Source organism: Camellia sinensis, chromosome 9 (genome assembly GCF_055761805.1).
Source record: "Camellia sinensis isolate YWXY chromosome 9, ASM5576180v1, whole genome shotgun sequence".
Classification (NCBI taxonomy): domain Eukaryota; kingdom Viridiplantae; phylum Streptophyta; class Magnoliopsida; order Ericales; family Theaceae; genus Camellia; species Camellia sinensis.
In genome coordinates this window covers 23,207,593-23,225,691 of record NC_138969.1, presented here as the reverse complement: position 1 = coordinate 23,225,691, position 18,099 = coordinate 23,207,593, and the positions used below count along the sequence as shown (strand labels likewise).

At 37.6% G+C, this 18,099-nt stretch overlaps 1 protein-coding gene across 1 annotated transcript in view; it reads left to right on the top strand.

Annotated features, from left to right (window-relative positions):
* Nucleotides 1–18,099, top strand: part of LOC114297105 (DNA damage-binding protein 1) — a 44,959-nt gene that overhangs the window by 1,641 nt on the left and 25,219 nt on the right. The window contains exons 3-14 of the mRNA XM_028241464.2: nucleotides 531–590; nucleotides 691–782; nucleotides 1,009–1,060; nucleotides 1,236–1,298; nucleotides 1,424–1,473; nucleotides 3,707–3,782; nucleotides 7,211–7,420; nucleotides 7,551–7,657; nucleotides 7,795–7,903; nucleotides 9,463–9,663; nucleotides 9,762–9,977; nucleotides 11,319–11,429. Coding sequence (XP_028097265.2) covers nucleotides 531–590; nucleotides 691–782; nucleotides 1,009–1,060; nucleotides 1,236–1,298; nucleotides 1,424–1,473; nucleotides 3,707–3,782; nucleotides 7,211–7,420; nucleotides 7,551–7,657; nucleotides 7,795–7,903; nucleotides 9,463–9,663; nucleotides 9,762–9,977; nucleotides 11,319–11,429 — 1,347 coding nt within the window. The remainder of the gene's footprint in view (nucleotides 1–530; nucleotides 591–690; nucleotides 783–1,008; nucleotides 1,061–1,235; nucleotides 1,299–1,423; nucleotides 1,474–3,706; nucleotides 3,783–7,210; nucleotides 7,421–7,550; nucleotides 7,658–7,794; nucleotides 7,904–9,462; nucleotides 9,664–9,761; nucleotides 9,978–11,318; nucleotides 11,430–18,099) is intronic.

The following is an 18,099-nucleotide window of genomic DNA, read 5'->3' as shown; positions in this document are numbered from 1 at the left end:
CACATATACATGTAAAGTTATATTATTGAAGGCTCAACAATCTCATACATTTAATATATGAAAAATTATGACACGTAAATAAAGAGATGATCACAAAATGTATAGTGATTTGGCCACTTCTTGTGAACATCCACACTTTTGCAACCCCCTTGGTTGAAGATTCCAATCCACCAATTGAGGGTTTCATGTATTCACCCCAATAACCGGTGACTTACAGGCTACAATGGGCAATTCAACTACCTACGTAATGTCTTCTCGCAAGAACAAACACAAAGCCTTGAAGGTTTCTCCTAGACCTTGTTGCTTGTCAAGTTTAACCCACCATTGCTGTGAAAATAGTTTTAATTGATAAAGTTTAAGAATATAATTAGTGTACCGATCATGGTTGTTTGAGTTACAGTGACAGTTATAAATATTGAGTTAACACAGATGAGGGTTGATTATTTTGTCGGCTATGGGTATGTCAAAAACTATATAGCTTATAAAAAAAAGTTTGGGTTCTATGTTAAATTAAGTTTATTCTGCTGCAGCCTATGTTGGATGTGCCGATATATGGAAGAATTGCAACGCTTGAACTCTTTCGACCTCATGTGAGTATATGGTTTGAAATATTGAATTTTAATAAAGAAGTAATATTTCAAAAACTTAAGTCTTCTTGTGTTCATATTTAATTTGTGGCTTTACTAACAGGGTGAAGCACAAGATCTTTTGTTCATTGCAACAGAAAGATATAAATTCTGTGTTCTTCAATGGGACTCTGAGGCAGCTGAGGTTATTACAAGGTTTAAGCATGATAGAGAAATATTTGGTTTGCTTTTCATTTGGATATTAAACTTTCACAATAGTTTCATTTCTACAAAAGTGCTTTACGTTATTTACGATCCTTTCATATTTACCTCACATAAATCATGCATCCTTTTATTGGCCTCATCGGTAGAACTGATGATGACTGGTTCTTCTTCTTCTTCTTCATCTTTCATTGTTGAACTTATGTAATTCCTCTTGCAGAGCAATGGGGGATGTCTCGGATCGTATAGGTCGTCCTACAGATAATGGCCAGGTATTAACTTGAATTGTTAGATAAAATTATTATTAAATATGTCTGTGTTGTCACTTGTCACTTGTTGAATTTCAGATCTTTAATTTAGTTTATGCAGAAAATCTGCAAAGTTAGGATTTTACATTTTTCTCAAGGTGGCATTTTCCTTTTTTTTTTTTTTCTTTTTGGTTTTCAGATTGGCATTATTGATCCTGATTGCAGATTGATTGGACTCCATCTGTATGATGGATTATTTAAGGTATATGCTCTTATAAACTGCTAATACTTCTTTAATACCTTATACATTTTGTATTGTTTAGCCCATGATTTTGTACATTTATGGTTCCTTATGGTTTTAGAATGACCACTGTGTGCTTTCATCAGGTTATTCCATTTGATAATAAAGGGCAGCTTAAGGAAGCATTCAACATTAGGTATCCTCTCTTAATATTATTTTTGTGAAAACTTTATATTCATTGCAATTTTGATGATGAATTGGGTATAGAGAAAGTACTCCGGTATATGTATATTTTATGAATAGTGTGGCCAACATGAACATTGTATAAGCTAACTCGTAATTTATATATGATGTGTGTGTATGTTCTTTTTTTCTTTTATTTTTTTAATTATTGCATTGAGTTTAAGGTTATGTTTGCTTAAACTTGGGTAATTTCTTGGGTTATATTAACTAATGGGGACAGTAGTTGGTTAGATGCAATGTCCCCCAAAGAAGCACGGACACGGACACGTGACACGACAAGGATACGACACGGACACGTAGACACGGCAATTTTCAAAAAATATAGGACACGACACGTGCGGGACAAGCACAAAATATATAATTTTATATATTTGTTATATGTCATACATATGAACATGTCATTCTAAGATAATAAATAAATACAATAGAACATTAATTTCTATAAATTGACATTATTTTTCCTTTATCATTTTATTTTAAGTTATTTTGTTCAAACTTATAATTAGTTTCGTATGTCTAGTCAATGGACAAGCGTGTCCTTCAAATGTCCAAAGAGTGTCCAAGTTCTAAATTCTTTATAAAAAACTAAGACACGTTTGGATGAGCATCGGACATGTGTCGGGAGAGTGTCTGATGAGTATCGGTGTCCGACACGGACACGACACGGATACGCCACATTTTTAGAAGCGTCCGTGATTCTTAGATGTCCCAAAAAATGAGAGAATGGTTTAATGTATGTTGTCCCAGATTTAATTGTTAATAATAGGTTAGACTTAAGATATCTTATATGCTGGACTTGCTTGTTTCTTCTCATAAATACCTTTGGTGGAGTTTTGATGCACTAGCAGAAATTAGTTGACTTTTCCTTTTATTTCTTCACGAAGTCTTTTGCGAAGGATTACATTGAAGCAAAAGATATACGAAACTATGGTACAATCATTGAACTTCAGTTTCATTTCACTTTATGTTGACACTCAGTTTTCCTAGTCCCCACAAAATTTCAGCTCCAAACATAGAAACTTTTCAAGCTTACCAGGCAGTTTTTTTTTCCATTAAAGAGCAAGTCCCAGTCTTAAGGAGGGAAAAACCTAAACTAACATGGGAAGAAGTACTAAAAAAATATATGAATTATTTAATTTCTTGACAAAGCAGAATGGAAAAAAAGATTTATGTAGCCAACCCTACCTAAGTGGGACACATGTCTTAGTTTGGTTTGGGTGAAATTTGCTGGCCACTTAAAATATTGATTATGAAGGTTTTTGAAGATACATAGCTGATTGCGAACAAGGTTTCGAGGTAAATGTAAAACGCATCAAGACTTTGATTTTTAGGTTATACTCCCCAAAATCTTGTGCATCACAATCTAAGGCATGTGCCTTAGATGCACGTTGTACGCCTTTGCACATAAGCATATGAAAAGTACGCATATGAAAAGGTTGTCTTAGGCACTTGTTAAACTTAGTCTAGTAGATGGTTTAAACATCAAAAGCAAAAAATAAGAAAGAACCCTTGTTGTGACTATATTCTATAAAAAAGTAAGTAAATAACCATTCAAGAAAAAATACTAAGTGAATGCTCAATTGAGAAGCTCAATCACTAAAGCTAAGAATGTCAATTTCACTTTCAATGAAGGTAAGTTTCATTCTCTGCAATGAAATGTTCGACGTCTTACGGAGAAAAATATTTGCACCTTTTTATTTATTTTTTCACTATTTAAAAATATTTAATTTGTTTGCTAAATATTAAAATTTAAAATTCGAAATGCTTGCGCCTCGACGCCTTAAGGCTTACTGCTCTCCTCATGAGAGGTCAAATGCCTCGATTTACGCATTCGCCTTTAAAAACATTGGTTGCGAATAGTAATTTTGTTGAAGGGTGATTCTTGTCATGCATATGATGTATTATTGTTTTGGGAAATAGTTCCAGGTATGTTTTGAGTGTTGAGCTGCATTCCTAAGAATGCCAAACATTCATATGAAGAAAGAACTATGAATACTACTGATCCACAAAATAGTAGAATTGTGATATAGTGGCATATACATTTGGTTCCATGTTATTCTTTGTGGCTTGTGGCTTGAGCTTCCAATAACATGTTTACTACACCCAATTAAATAGTAGTTCTTGCACTTGTTTGACTGTATATGATCCTCTCTGTAACTTGCATGTTTAATGGTGGCTTGTTTCAGACTTGAGGAGCTTCAGGTTTTGGATATCAAATTTCTCTATGGTTGCCCGCGACCGACAATTGTTGTTCTCTACCAGGTTACTATTTTGCTGTTTATCTGTATTTTGTTCAAGTGTTACAACTCAAAAACAAACCCTAATAATGTTGAGTATCGATCAAGTTGGCCTTCTTTTTTCTCCCATGGATGCTGTTTATGTTGGGTTGACAAATGGATTCAGTTTCTTTTTTGGTATAGATCTCTTGAAGATCCATGTAACATCTGTTTGTCTGTTCTTATCATGTACCTGCAGGCTATGAATAACATATGAATTCATGATTATCAGCTGCATCTAGTTTTTTATTTAGTAATTTTAGAGTTATTTGTGGTGATTCCTAGAGAGAGTCTGGTCTCTCAACATAGGATTTTGGTGCTAGATTTATGTTTTAGAGGGCAATACCAAGCTAGGAAGGATGGTGGGCGTCGTAGGACGAGATGGTGGGACCTAAAAGGGGATAAACTAGAAATATTTAAGAATTGAATGGATAAGGAAGGTACTTGGGACTTAGAAGGTGATGCTAACACTATGTGGAATTCGATGGCCAATTGTATGAGGAGAATCTCAAGAGAAGTGCTTGGAGAGTCGAAAGGAACGGGACCCAGCTCTAGGGAAACTTGGTGGTGGAGGGAAGAGGTTCAAGCGGTAGTTAAGGTAAAAAAAGAGTGCTTTAAAAAGTGGCAGAAGGATAGAATTGAGGAAAACCTTAAGAGCTATAGATTGGCTAATAAGGAGGTCAAGAAAGTAGTGAGAGAGACTAAGTTGAAAGCTTGTGATGACCTATACACTAGACTAGATAGTAAGGAGGGAGAGAAGAGGGTATACAAACTTGCTAAGATACGGGAGAGGAAAACAAGAGATTTTAATCAAGTAAAGTGCATCAAGAGTGAGGATTCTAAGGTATTGGTGAAGGATGATGAGATTAAGGAAAGATGGAAGAATTATTTTGAGAAACTGTTAAATGGGGAACATGAAAGCACGTCAATAGGGAAAGAAATAACCAGTAATACGATAAACCAAGACTATAGGTTCTATCGCAGGATTAGGAACTTTGAAGTGGAGATTGCACTTAAGAAGATGAAATCAAATAAGGTTTTAGGACCTGATGATATCCCTGTTGAAGCTTGGAAGTGTTTGGGTAAAAAGGAAGTTGCTTGGTTGACTAGGTTGTTTAGCAAAATTTTGTTGACTAAGAACATGCCAGATGAGTGGAGGAAGAGTATTTTAGTGTCAATCTATAAGAATAAAGGTGATGTCCAGAATTGTAACAACTATAGAGGAATCAAGTTAATGCGTCATATAATGAAAGTGTGGGAAAGGGTGATGGAATGCCGATTGCGAGACATAACAGAGGTGTCAGAGAATCAATTTGGGTTTATGCCTGGTAGGTCAACAATGGAAGCAATCTATCTTTTGAGGAGAGTAATAGAAAAGTATAAAGAAAAGAAAAGAGACATTCATATAGTGTTTATCGACCTTGAGAAAGCATATGACCAAGGTTTTAAAAAGCGGCCGCAACCGTTACGTAACGCCGTTACGTAACGGTTGTGGTAGTTACCGCCACCCGTTACGGCCACTTTTGCAGTATGATTGAGATTCACAGGTGTATCAGCCGTAGCGGCTGCTATAGCTGTTGTAACGGTGCCATAACGGCCTGTTACGCACCGTTACGTAACGGTTCCGAATTGCTTCTTTCGAAAAAACACAAAAAAAAAAAAAGTTGAAAATGGGAGAAGAGAGATAGAGAGAGAAGAGGGAAAATGGAGGAACAAGAGATAGAGAGAGAGAATAGGGAAGATGAAGAGCATGTTATTGATTTGTTGAAGTTGTAAGACCTATGCTATTCTATTCAGCTGCTATCACTCAACCATTTTGTTTGTGTGTGTCTATCTATATATTGTTTAAAAATAATAATAATAATAATAATAAGTGTGGTCATTACCTATTTGGCTTGATTAATATATATATATATATATATTTAGGCTTTTATTTATTCTCTTACTTTTGTCATTGTTAATCTTATATATAATAGTTAGTGATTGATTTTTTGTATAATACAAAGTCATTAATTATTAAAATAAAATGTAGAAAATTCAGTTTATAGTGATTTAAAAATATGAAATATATTAGATCAAACTTAAAAATTTATAAAAATTGATCAATATTTATTTTAAAACCCAATAAATATGATCATGGAAAAAAAATGTGCGTATCGGTAAGTTTTATTCAAATTGTACGAAAAATAAAAAAATTCACGGTCCCAGTTACTGCAACCGTTACGCTATGGCCTTTACATTCCACAACCGCAACCGCGTCACCGCCACCGTTACGGCGACCGCAACCGCTTTTCAGAACCTTGCATATGACAGAGTGCCCCGAGATATAATATAGTAGGTGTTAGAGAAGAAAGGGGTGACAAAAGGCTACATTGACGTGATTAGGGACATGTATGAAGGGGTAGTGACCACTATTAGATCGCCAGCTGGAGAGACAAATGAATTTCCTATCACTGTAGGGTTACACCAAGGATTTACCTTAAGTCCTTATCTTTTTGCTTTAGTTATGGACGAGTTGACGATAAATATTCAGGTTGACGTGTCATGGTGTATGCTTTTTGCAGACGATATTGTGTTAGTGGATGAGACTAGAGAAGGAGTTAACACAAAGTTGGAGATTTGGAGAAAAGCGCTTGAATCTAAAGGATTTCGGATAAGCAGAACTAAGACAGAGTACATGGAGTGTAAATTTAGTAACAGTAACAATGAAAGCAGAGGAGAAGTGAATATTGAGAACCAAGAACTGCCTAAGAGTGAATATTTTCGTTATTTAGGGTCGATTATCACAACAGCGGGAGAGATTGATGCAGATGTGGCCCATAGGATTAAAGCAGAATGGTGTAAGTGGAGAAGTGCGTTTGGGATATTGTGCGATAAACGAATACCCACTAGACTAAAAGGTAAGTTTTATAGAACAGCTATTAGACCAGCTATGTTATATGGGACGGAGTGTTGAGCAACCAAGAAACAACATGTGGATAAGATGAGTGTGGCTGAGATGAGGATGCTAAGGTGGATATGTGGTAAGACTTGACAGGACAGGATTAGGAATGAGTGTATTCGGGAATGGGTAGGAGTAGCACCGATAGAAGATAAGTTGAGAGAGAATCGTTTGAGATGGTTTGGTCATATTCAACGGAGACCAACAGAGGCAGTAGTGAAGAGATGCGATGCTGTAACGGTAGATGGAAGTGTTAGGGGACGGGGTAGGCCTAGATTAACGTTAACTAGCGTTATAAATAGAGATATGAATCTACTTAATTTGACTAATGAAATGGCCTTTGATAGGGCCGCGTGGAGAAGAAGGATTCATGTAGCCGACCCCATTTGATGGGACTTAAGGCTTGGTTTGGTTAGAGTTATTTGTGGTAGAAAGTTCTACTGTTATCATGTCTTTGTTATCTTATTTTGCAGGATAACAAGGATGCTCGTCATGTCAAAACGTATGAGGTTGCTCTGAAGGATAAAGATTTTGTTGAGGGTCCATGGTCTCAGAATAATCTTGATAATGGGGCTGCTTTGCTCATTCCAGTACCACCGCCTCTCTGTGGTGTTCTTATTATTGGAGAAGAAACAATTGTGTATTGTAGTGCCTCTGCATTTAAAGCAATCCCAATTAGACCTGTAAGTCACTTATTTGCAACATGTGTCCTTCCTCCTTCCAATAGAAGAAAGTTATTTTCTAAGGATTTGCAAGGTCCAATTTTTTAGTGAGAAATAATGATATTACTCTTTCTGTGATGTGTACTTGCAGTCCATCACAAGAGCCTATGGAAGGGTTGATGCCGATGGTTCTAGATACTTACTTGGTGATCATGCCGGACTTCTTCACCTTCTTGTTATAATCCATGAGAAAGAAAAGTAAGTGATTGTTCTTGTTTTATTCGGATAATTGAGTTACTACCCTCAACCTTCACTTTTCTAAACGATAAAATAAACAAAACAATGTTTGCTTTCTAGATTCGTCTGACGTGGATTCATATTTTATATTATTTCAGAGTGACTGGACTCAAAATTGAACTCCTGGGGGAAACTTCTATTGCATCGACTATATCATATCTTGATAATGCATTTGTTTATGTTGGCTCAAGCTATGGAGATTCACAGGTATATAAAAGAAAATTATCTTATTTTGAATGTCATATTTTGAAGTAAAATATGGCTTGATTCCATTATTTCTAAAATTTCATGATGGGGTAACTGTTTATATTGTGACAAAGATTTGGGATGTGAATTTCATTTAAAATGGGTATATGCCCACATTTATAGGACACATACAATGATTTAATTTCTTTTGGCATTTGTTAGGAAGAATTAATTTGAACATAATTGTAAAAAAATATTTATCTTGACGTCACAATTCTTAATATAAGATCAAGGTGGACTTTCTACTTTGGCTCTTGTTGCCTGATTGATGATAACATCTACTTTTTTTGTGCCCTATCATTTTTAGGGGAAAATTAATTATGACATGATGTTTATGTGCACTGGCAGAGCATATTTTGCAAGGCTCTTGGAAATTTGATGCTGTTAGTTAGAACATAGATTCCAATAATGTGGTCATACATTACAAGACAAGTTCATGATATAACTTTTGCAACTATAACTTCTTTTCTTTTCTTTTTTTTTTTTCCCGTGACCGTTGGAACATTTAAACTTCTGTTCTATCATAACATTCTGTTGTTGGCACTTTATTATTCACAAAGAGAAAACCTCCTTGACCAGAAGCTTTGTTAGTTCATTCACACGTTCTTGCTATATAAAGATGTGTAATAGTCATCGCCATGGAATGGAATGCCATCTTTCTAAAAGTATACATACTTACATCCTAATGCTTCTATTTTTGGCCTCAAGAAATTAAAATATTGACACTAAATTTTATTGTAAATTAAGTCCAAATTTTTTAGATATTGGTGCTTATTATTTTCTCTCTCTCTCTCTCTCTCTCTCTCTCTTAATTTGAGAATGTATTTAAAGATGCACAGTGTGGGTGTTTGGGAAGTGGCTATTTTAGAGGCTTTTTGGCTATTTTAGTAGACTATTTTAGTTTGTGCTTGGAAAGATAGGATGGATTTTTATTTGAGTTGGTGTATTGAAAAATGTGTTGTAATGATGTTTGAAGTATGACAAATTTGTCCCTAACTTCACATTTTCCAAAATTAATCTAAAGGGGTAAAATTGTAATTTACCTACCTGTCACTGTGACGGTGTAGGCACCATAGTGACAGCCCACTGCCGGCCTTTTTTTTTTTTTTTTTTTTTTTTCTAGGAGCTTTTAGGCTAAAATTGTTTTTGAGGCTATTTTAGCCTTAAAGCTAGGTTCCCAAACACCCCCAGTATGAAGGATAGATATACTGTGGTTGTGAAAAAGGTTCTCTACAATTCTCATAGTCATATTTTGATGCAAGTGATTTCAGTTTCATTTCATGTTCATGTTGTTTGCAATTTTTAAATGTAATTTAGTAGATATTGTGTTTTTTATTTTGTATAATTGTTTATTTCTTTTGTAATTTTAGAATGGTTTAACGTTATACAATGTGCATGCTATATTATGTTTGTGAAATACTTGTTCTCAAGACTAATTCTCATGATTTTCTATTAATGCAAGTGTTCTCAGTTTTTCATTTGCGATTTTATCTCAACTTGATTTTCCGGTGGCATTGCAGCTGATAAAGCTAAATCTCCAACCAGATACAAAAGGTTCTTATGTAGAAGTTCTAGAAAAGTATGTCAATTTGGGCCCGATTGTTGACTTTTGTGTGGTTGACCTCGAGAGGCAAGGTCAAGGTCAGGTTGTAACTTGCTCTGGAGCCTATAAAGATGGGTCTCTTCGCATAGTTCGAAATGGAATTGGAATCAATGAACAGGTTTTTCTTTATTGAAATTGCTTTATATTTTTTTCCCGCAATTTTTTCTTCAACTTCTAATTGTTTCCGCTAAGCTCATGCACAAAGCCATTTTGTAGGCATCGGTAGAGCTTCAAGGCATCAAAGGAATGTGGTCACTTAGAGCAGCTACTGATGATCCCTATGACACCTTCTTGGTGGTTAGTTTTATTAGTGAGACGCGAATTTTGGCTATGAATCTTGAGGATGAGTTGGAAGAAACTGAGATAGAGGGCTTTTGTTCCCAAGTTCAGACTTTGTTCTGTCATGATGCTGTGTACAATCAACTTGTACAGGTTGGTTTTCTTGTCTTTAATGTGTTGCTAAATGGATCTTTTCTCCAATTGCTGAAAGTAATTCTCTCAATTAAATCTTCAAGAATTGCTTACTTGTATGTCATGATGGTGAGAGAACTAGAAACCCTAATATAAGAACTATTGTATAACATGTGGCAAAATCAACTTTTTTTTACATATATAATATATATGAATGTTTGACGCTATTTTTTACAGTTTGTGCCAAATTATGATTCTTGATTCTATATAATTTGCGCGATTCACGATACGATTTTCAATTTGACAACTATGCATGTACATATGACGAGTGCAAAAAGAGAACGAAATAGAAGAAAGAAATCTATATTCTCATCTCCTCCTGAGAAATTTGATTTGGAACCAATCAAAACTTACAATCAACCCCCTAAGCAAGTAACTGTGGGAAGTAGCATCAAATTCTTCAATTTCATGATTTTCAATTTTTGCTTCCTCAAAAGGGACAAAATTGAAATTGCTGCTTTGGACCAGGACAGATGCTCAATAATGTTCTATTTACTTGGGCACCAGTCCTTCGTTTTTTTTTTTTTTTTTTGAGAAGATAAACTATTCACTAGGTAGTGTCAAGGGGACAAAACTCATAACATATGAGGTGTACCAAAAGAGAACAAATCAAAGCAAAAGAAAGCCATATTCTTGTCTTTGCCCCAAAAAAATCTGAGAAAGAATAGTGTAACTGCGAATCACCAGCTAATCAAGAGGGAAGCTGAGCATCTATTTACAATTTCAGATTGTCATTGTGCCACTGCAAAGGGATGTCTAGCCCACTCATTCCATAAGCACCATTACAGGAAAACTGGTGCTGCTTTTCGCACCAATTTAACAATCCCTCCGTGCACCAAACTTTTTTGTAGAACTGCTTGTATTGCCAGATGATATGGACCTATGGAACCATCTTTTAGGATTGGTTGCTGTTGAACTCTATGTCTAGGTAAATTAGCTGTAAACTTTTGGCACACTATGACAAAATAGATGGTTGCGGTTGCTTCATTAGGTAGATGTGAACTAATATTAAACAATTCTCTTTGATAATGACGTGACAGAACATAAAGCATATTACATAAACTAAAATGCACATGGATGCATGCACTAGTACATATATGCGTGCAGAGATAGACAGAGCACTTATGTCTTTGCTTTCTTCCTCTGTTGTTCTTCAACTGGTGCTTGACATGTTATTATTGCTGTTTATCACCTATTGATAGACGTGCTTTCTTTGTATGAGTTACATGAGTGGATCAATCTTTTTCTTATAGAATGATTACTACAATCTATTTGTGTTTTTTTGATGAATCGCCATGACAGGTTACTTCAAGCTCTGTAAGACTGGTCAGTTCTACCTCTAGAGAGCTGCGAAATGAATGGAAAGCTCCAGCAGGATATTCAGTTAATGTTGCCACTGCTAATGCCACCCAGGTTAGTTTCTGACCACTTTCTGTATGGTTATTATTACTATTTTTGGCTTCTAGACTGTTCATAGGTTGTTCTATGAATTTGTAGCTTAATAAGATTATTTATATTGAATTCACCTGCTTTGCTCAAGATGGTCTCCATGCTGCTTTGTTCTGGGATCTCTTTTTTGATCGGCAACCAACAAAGATATATTAAGGCACAAGGCCAAGAAAAAAAGAGGATAAGGCATCCTCTTACAAGAGAGATGGAAAAAACCAAAAAGAGAAAAAAGAAAATACAAAAATACCAAACTCAAAACTACTACACAGAACAAACTGACACCCAATCGGTGGCAAGCAAAAAAAGCGGAATCCCTCAGAATATTGAGCTCGCTGAGGCCCAAAAAGACACTAAGTATCTCACCCTATCTCATAAATAGTCTATATCCTGGGCAACTCCTTCGAAAACACGGGCGTTTTTTTCCAACCAAACAATGTAGCAAATTGCAAAGACGACACTACTCCAAAGCACTTTAGCCCTCTTCGACCTTCCAAAAACTTGAAAATCAAATTATAGCATTTGAGCACATCCTGTTGAGGCCACCCACATCACAATACCCAATCCAAACACCCTATGCCATAACCACCTAGCCATCGAGCAATGCAAAAAGAGATGATCCAGAGATTCTCCACTTTTACAACACATGATGCACCATTGAGGATTAAGATACCGCGAAGGTCTCCTCTTTTGCAATGAATCATTTGTCAAAGTGTCCCCATGAACCAAGATCCATATGAACATTTTCGCCGTAGGAGGAGCACATGCCTTCCAAATCATGTTATGAGAAGTATCATTGATTTTATCAAGAAAGGATTTACAAGTAAAAAAACCCGACGAATGAATATTTTAAACCAACCTATTCTTCAAATTTGGAGACAAAGAAACATTTTCAAGTCTTGACAAAAGAGAAACCAATTCCGAAACTTCCCTCTCATGAAGATTCTGGCGGAAATTAAAATTCCAAGATAAAGGAGCCACCAAAGAACCCGCCACAGACGCAACAGAACAATTATGAGACTGAGAAACGCCATACAAAAGTGGATAGGACTCAACCAAGGACGTCGAGCCCACCCAAACATTCTCCCAAAATTTGACATTTTCCCCATTACCCACCCTCACAGAAATGAATCGGGACCAAACTGGATAAATTTGAGAAATGAACTTCCAAGGAGCACGCCCGTTACCCCTCGAGACCACCTGAGAGTCCCTACCATTAACCTGAGTCCCATATTTACTTTTAATAACCGCATGCCATAATGAACCACACTCATTGGGAAAATGCCATAACCACTTGCCTAGCAGAGCCTTGTTTCTAGCCACTATATTACTAATGGCCAAACCCCCCATCTCCTTAGATAAGGACACCGTTTCCTAGTTCACCAAATGATCCTTCCTTCCCTCATCTTTCCCTTCCCAAAGAAAATCTCTCATTAACTTTTCAATAGATTTTGCTACCTTGACTGGAATCTTAAACACAAACATGAAATAAATTGAAATTCCACTTAGCACTGTCTTAACCAGAGTGTACCTACCCCCACGAGATAGTAAAGCCCTTCTCCACCGTTCTAACCTCTTTCCTATCTTTTCCACAACCGGATTCCAAAACACTTCACCCCTTGGGTTACCTCCCAGCTGGAGCCCCAAATACTTCATCGGAAATGTCTTTATACCACACCCAAGTAACTCAGCCACTCTCTGAATCAAACTTGAATCAGCATTAATACCCGCTACCCTAATCTTCTTTAAATTTACCCTGAGAGAGCACCCCAAAAAGCCTAACCACCGAAAAGAGACTCACCATTTGGCTCTCGTCCCCCTCAGAGAAGAAAAAATTGTCATCCACAAATTGCAAATGTGTCACACTAATTTTATCTCTACCGACCTATAAGTCTTCAAACAAACCTACCTCTTTAGCCCTTTCCACCATCCTTCCTAACACATCCGCTACCATGATGAAGAGGAAAGGAGATAAAGGATCGTCCTGTCTCAACTCTCGAGATGCCTTCAAATTCTACCCTGGTTTACCATTGACTTTCACCGACATACTGTAAGACGCCAAACATCCCCTAATTCAGGACTTCCATCTCTCACCATACCCTTTCCTATCCACCACAAAATCCAAAAAATGGGAATCTACATGATCGTATGCTTTCTCAAAATATACCTTAAACACAAGACCTCTCTTTCCAGACTTCCTACACTCCTTAACCACCGCATTCGCCATCAGAACCACATCTAGAATCTATCTACCTTGTACAAAAGCCCCCTGAGTTGGAGAGATTGTATCCCCTAAAGAAGCCCTCAACCTTTTTGACAAAATCTTCCTCAAAATCTTATAGAGTGATGTCACCAAACTAATTGGTTTAAATCACCAATTCAGATGGTTCCATCCCTCTTAGGAATCAAATAGATAAATGTGGCATTTGCACATAAATTAACCACTCCTGTCTCATAAAATTCCATGAAAACTCTCAGCAAATCCCCCTTCACCACCTCCCAACAATCTTGAAAAACTGCTATGGAAAACCCATCGGGGCTTGGAGCCTTGTCTCTCTTGCACTCAAAAATTGCATCCTTAATCTCCATTTCCTCAAAAGGTCTCTCTAACCAAGTGGCGCTTTCCTGATCAATAGGCCTCCACTCAAGCCCTTCTAGCCCAGGCTTGACTCTCTCGTCCTTTGAAAACAATTTTGAGTAAAAATAAAAAATCCCTTAGACTATTTGCTCCTCTGAGCCCACCACTACCCTTGGCCTTACTTTTAACCTCTTAATGAACTTTTTCTTCCTTTTTCTATCAGCAATCCTATGAAAGAATTTTGAACTAACATCCCCTTCCTTTAACCACCTTACCTTTGCTTTTTGTGCCTAAAAAATCTACTCTCTAAGATTCAACTCTTCCAACTTCACGCCTAACTCCCTCCTCTCTCTCCTCAAATCCTCAACCTCATTCCCTTGCATCTCCAAAGAGTCTATCTCCTCCATTCTACCCATAACTTGAAGTTTAGATGATTCCAAATTCCCAAACACCTCCCTATTCCAAAGTTTCACACGTTTTTTAATGACCTTCAACTTTCTCATGAATCTAAAACCCTCCCACCCGTGACATCTAGCATTATTCCACCACCCTGCAAAGTTTTCCTTAAACAAATGATGATCCATTCACATATTCTCAAACCTAAATGGAAAAGGACGACTCTCGATCATAATGGGGCAATGATCGGACACCAATCTTGGAAACGCCTCCTGTCTCACATTGGGGAAAACCTCCTCTCAATCCAAAGAAAATAAAAATCTATCTAGTTTACAACATACCTGACTTTTCCTAAGGTTAAACCATGTGAATCTGCATTAAATAAAGGAGAATCCACCAACTCACGTCCTCTAATGAACCCGTCAAAATCTCTCATACTCCTATTGATTCTACCCCCATTAAGCTTCTCTGAAACCTTTCTAACCACATTGAAATCCCCCCCTAAACACCAGTTGGGGTAGCATAACCCATATAACCCACATAACTCCTCCTACAAAGCCTGTCTCTTAGAGGGACAAATTGGGCCATATACGCCCGACAGCCACCACTCACTATTATTTAGATTCTTGAACCTAATTGATAATGAAAACTCTCCAACTAAAGAGTCACACTGAAAAACCGCCCTCTCATCCCAAATACATAAAAGACCTCCAGACCTTCCCACTGATGGTACAAAAGCCCCCTTTTTATGCCTAACTCCCAAACACTTTTAATAAAATTCCTATCACAAGCTTCCACTTTAGTTTCCTGAAAAATGAAAATATCAGGTTGATGTTTCCTCAAAAAATCCCTAATGACCCCCCTCTTCTTCCGAGAGCTTAAACCCCTCACATTCCAACTAACAATATTTATTGAGAAACATTGCCATTCCTAACCTCCTCATGTCTCCTATCAGAATTAATTGTGCTCACCAAATTCCTTAACTCCCTAGTCCCCTTTCTAACCGAAGCCCTTCCCCTTCTAACACACTCCCTCCTAGAGACACTAATTTCCTTTCCACTAACCTCCTCCCTCCCATTTAACCTTACTAACGAAAGCCCCATAAACTTAAAGCAAATGCTTGAAAATGAGTACTTCATTTTCCTCAATAGGACAAGACGCATGCTTGCTTAACTCCATCAACCAATGCTCTGTTTCTACCTTATTATCCCTCACCCCACTAAAAATACAGCTTCTCCTGGGCATATGATTAACAGAATGTCCCGCTTGAGCATCATTTACTTGGCCTACAGGAATGTTAGCATTATAGGACACAAGATTAATAGTAGAGCCAGTCATCATGGCTCTGGAAATATCCAGCAAGACTCCTTGATCATCCATTCCCCTAACAGAACAATCAAGACCCAGACATTGAGATCGCCCTACCCCATCCCCAAGAGAAGAAAAGACTTGACTAGCAGTGTTACCCCTCTCAGATGCTGGAGCTGTGGTATCTTGGATAACAGTGTCACTGACATGATCCATTGTTTCAGAGAAACCCTCGGCCTCCTCCTTCTCAACAGTGCCTTGTTCCTTAAAGAGATTACACAGCTGAAAATCATACTCTTCTTAATCACCTCCATCGCCGTTTAAACTAGAGACAAACTCAGAGCTCGTCTCAGACCCATACATTTCCAGAGCTTGCAGCACTTCGTTAGGCTCAAAACACCCATCATCTACCTTGCGACTCAACAAATCAGCATCGTTTACATCCTCTATCCTATCATCGACCCACTCCTCCGTATTCCCCTCTGTTCTCTGCAGATCCTCAACAGATTCATTCATGAAATCAGCTAATCCTAGCTGAATCTTGTCCCTCGTTAGTCGAAATTGATTATTCCTCGGAGAATTCATCTCGCAATCAACATCCATAGCCTCTTGCACCCCAGACGACTATCGACGCTGAGCCTCCTCCTCTCCAATGGATCGTCTCTCCTCTACAAGCAATTCGGATCGATCAGCATCATGGATCCTCTCTTCTGAACCATGAACCCCCTTCAATTGACCCACTAGGCCCAATTTAGCTGAGTAGACCTCATCCACACTTTGAGGCCCAACATTATAATCCATTTGCTGCTTATAGACTGGTCCAGCTCTTGGAGAATACGAACTAGCTATGAAGCACAGGTACAGGTACGGGTACGGGTACTGGTACAATACGGGTACGTCGATACGGTAAAATTCAAAAAAAATAGGGTACGGGTACGGCTTCGGCTTGGTACGTTTGTAAAAAAATATTTATTTTTAATTTAGAGTAATGCAAAAATTAATTAAATTGTTTAATTTGTTAAGGTCCAACTTATAATTAACATTTAATGCCAAAAGGAAAAGTATAAATCAAAATTAAATGTTAATATATTAAACAATTTACAAACCATTGTTTAATTTTAAAATCATGCTAAGCATAAAATAAAAACTAAAAAACGAATCTAGTGAAATAAGTTTTATCTCTGTAGTAGAAGGAAAATATTGTTTCAACTGAGATACGGTACAGCTTGGATATATACTCGGTATGCCTGGGTACGTCAAAAATTAAGAAGAAAAAACTTGGGTACGTGGTTCGTGTACCCGGTACGTATACAGAAGTACCATACGAGGTACGGTACGCCGGTAAGTACCCGGTACGGGTACGACATGTTTTTCGAAGTACCCATGCTTCATAGCGAACTAGGGCATTGATTAATAAACCTCCGGCCCTTATCATAAAAATCACTTGGGCCCAAAATAAAAGTTGGCCCACTATGCCCCATTGGCCCATTTGGGACCTCCCTAAGCCCCTTATCCCTTGATTTGCCCTCCATCTCAGCCACCACACGAGATCTGACCCCAGCCCTTTCGACTTCTGCACCCTTTCGATTTTTCCCTACCAAGCCACCACGTGTCCACCCTGGCTGTCTCTCCCCTTCGTCTTCCTCGTCACCGGCGAAAGATTCGCCTGAAGACTTTTGTCGGAAAATCGTTGGCCAAACTTCCCCATTCCGTCGCACTGACTTGGACAATGGCTTGAGGCACACCATAGAAGATTGATCTCCCTCTGTAACCTCCATACAAGCTGGCAGAAAACCGCAATCAAAGTCTTTGACTTTCAATCTTACCTCAAATAGATTGTCCAAAGAGAGTTCTTCTATCCACTTCCAACAAACCACCACATCTCTGTCCTAGTACCTGTTCATTCCAAAGGGTAAATGGCAAGTCATACACTGCAATCCACCTTCTGTAAGAGACAATAACCTCTTGTTTAACATGCTTCACCTCTGATCACTTCTCCAAACTGATCGCCACATCTTTGTCAAAGAACCTCAATTCCTTGTTTTCAATAAAATTCGCTTTCTCTCTATTCCTTACCTTGAACAAAGCTCTATTGATTTGAAATGGTCGAAGAGAAATAGGCATCTTTAAATATTTGCGCAATTCCTTTTCAATTTGAGCCTAACTGCTTGAAAAATCGCATCTTACACAGACTACAGCCTGCTCCATATCAGCCCTTAAATTACCCATTCGATTCTTAGTGAACAAATCAACAAACTTCTTTCCTCTATTCACCCATGTTTTCCCTTCCCTAGCCTTCTCCTTTGTCCCCTTGCTCTGAACTCCTTTTGTAACTCTAACCCTGGCGTCCATACC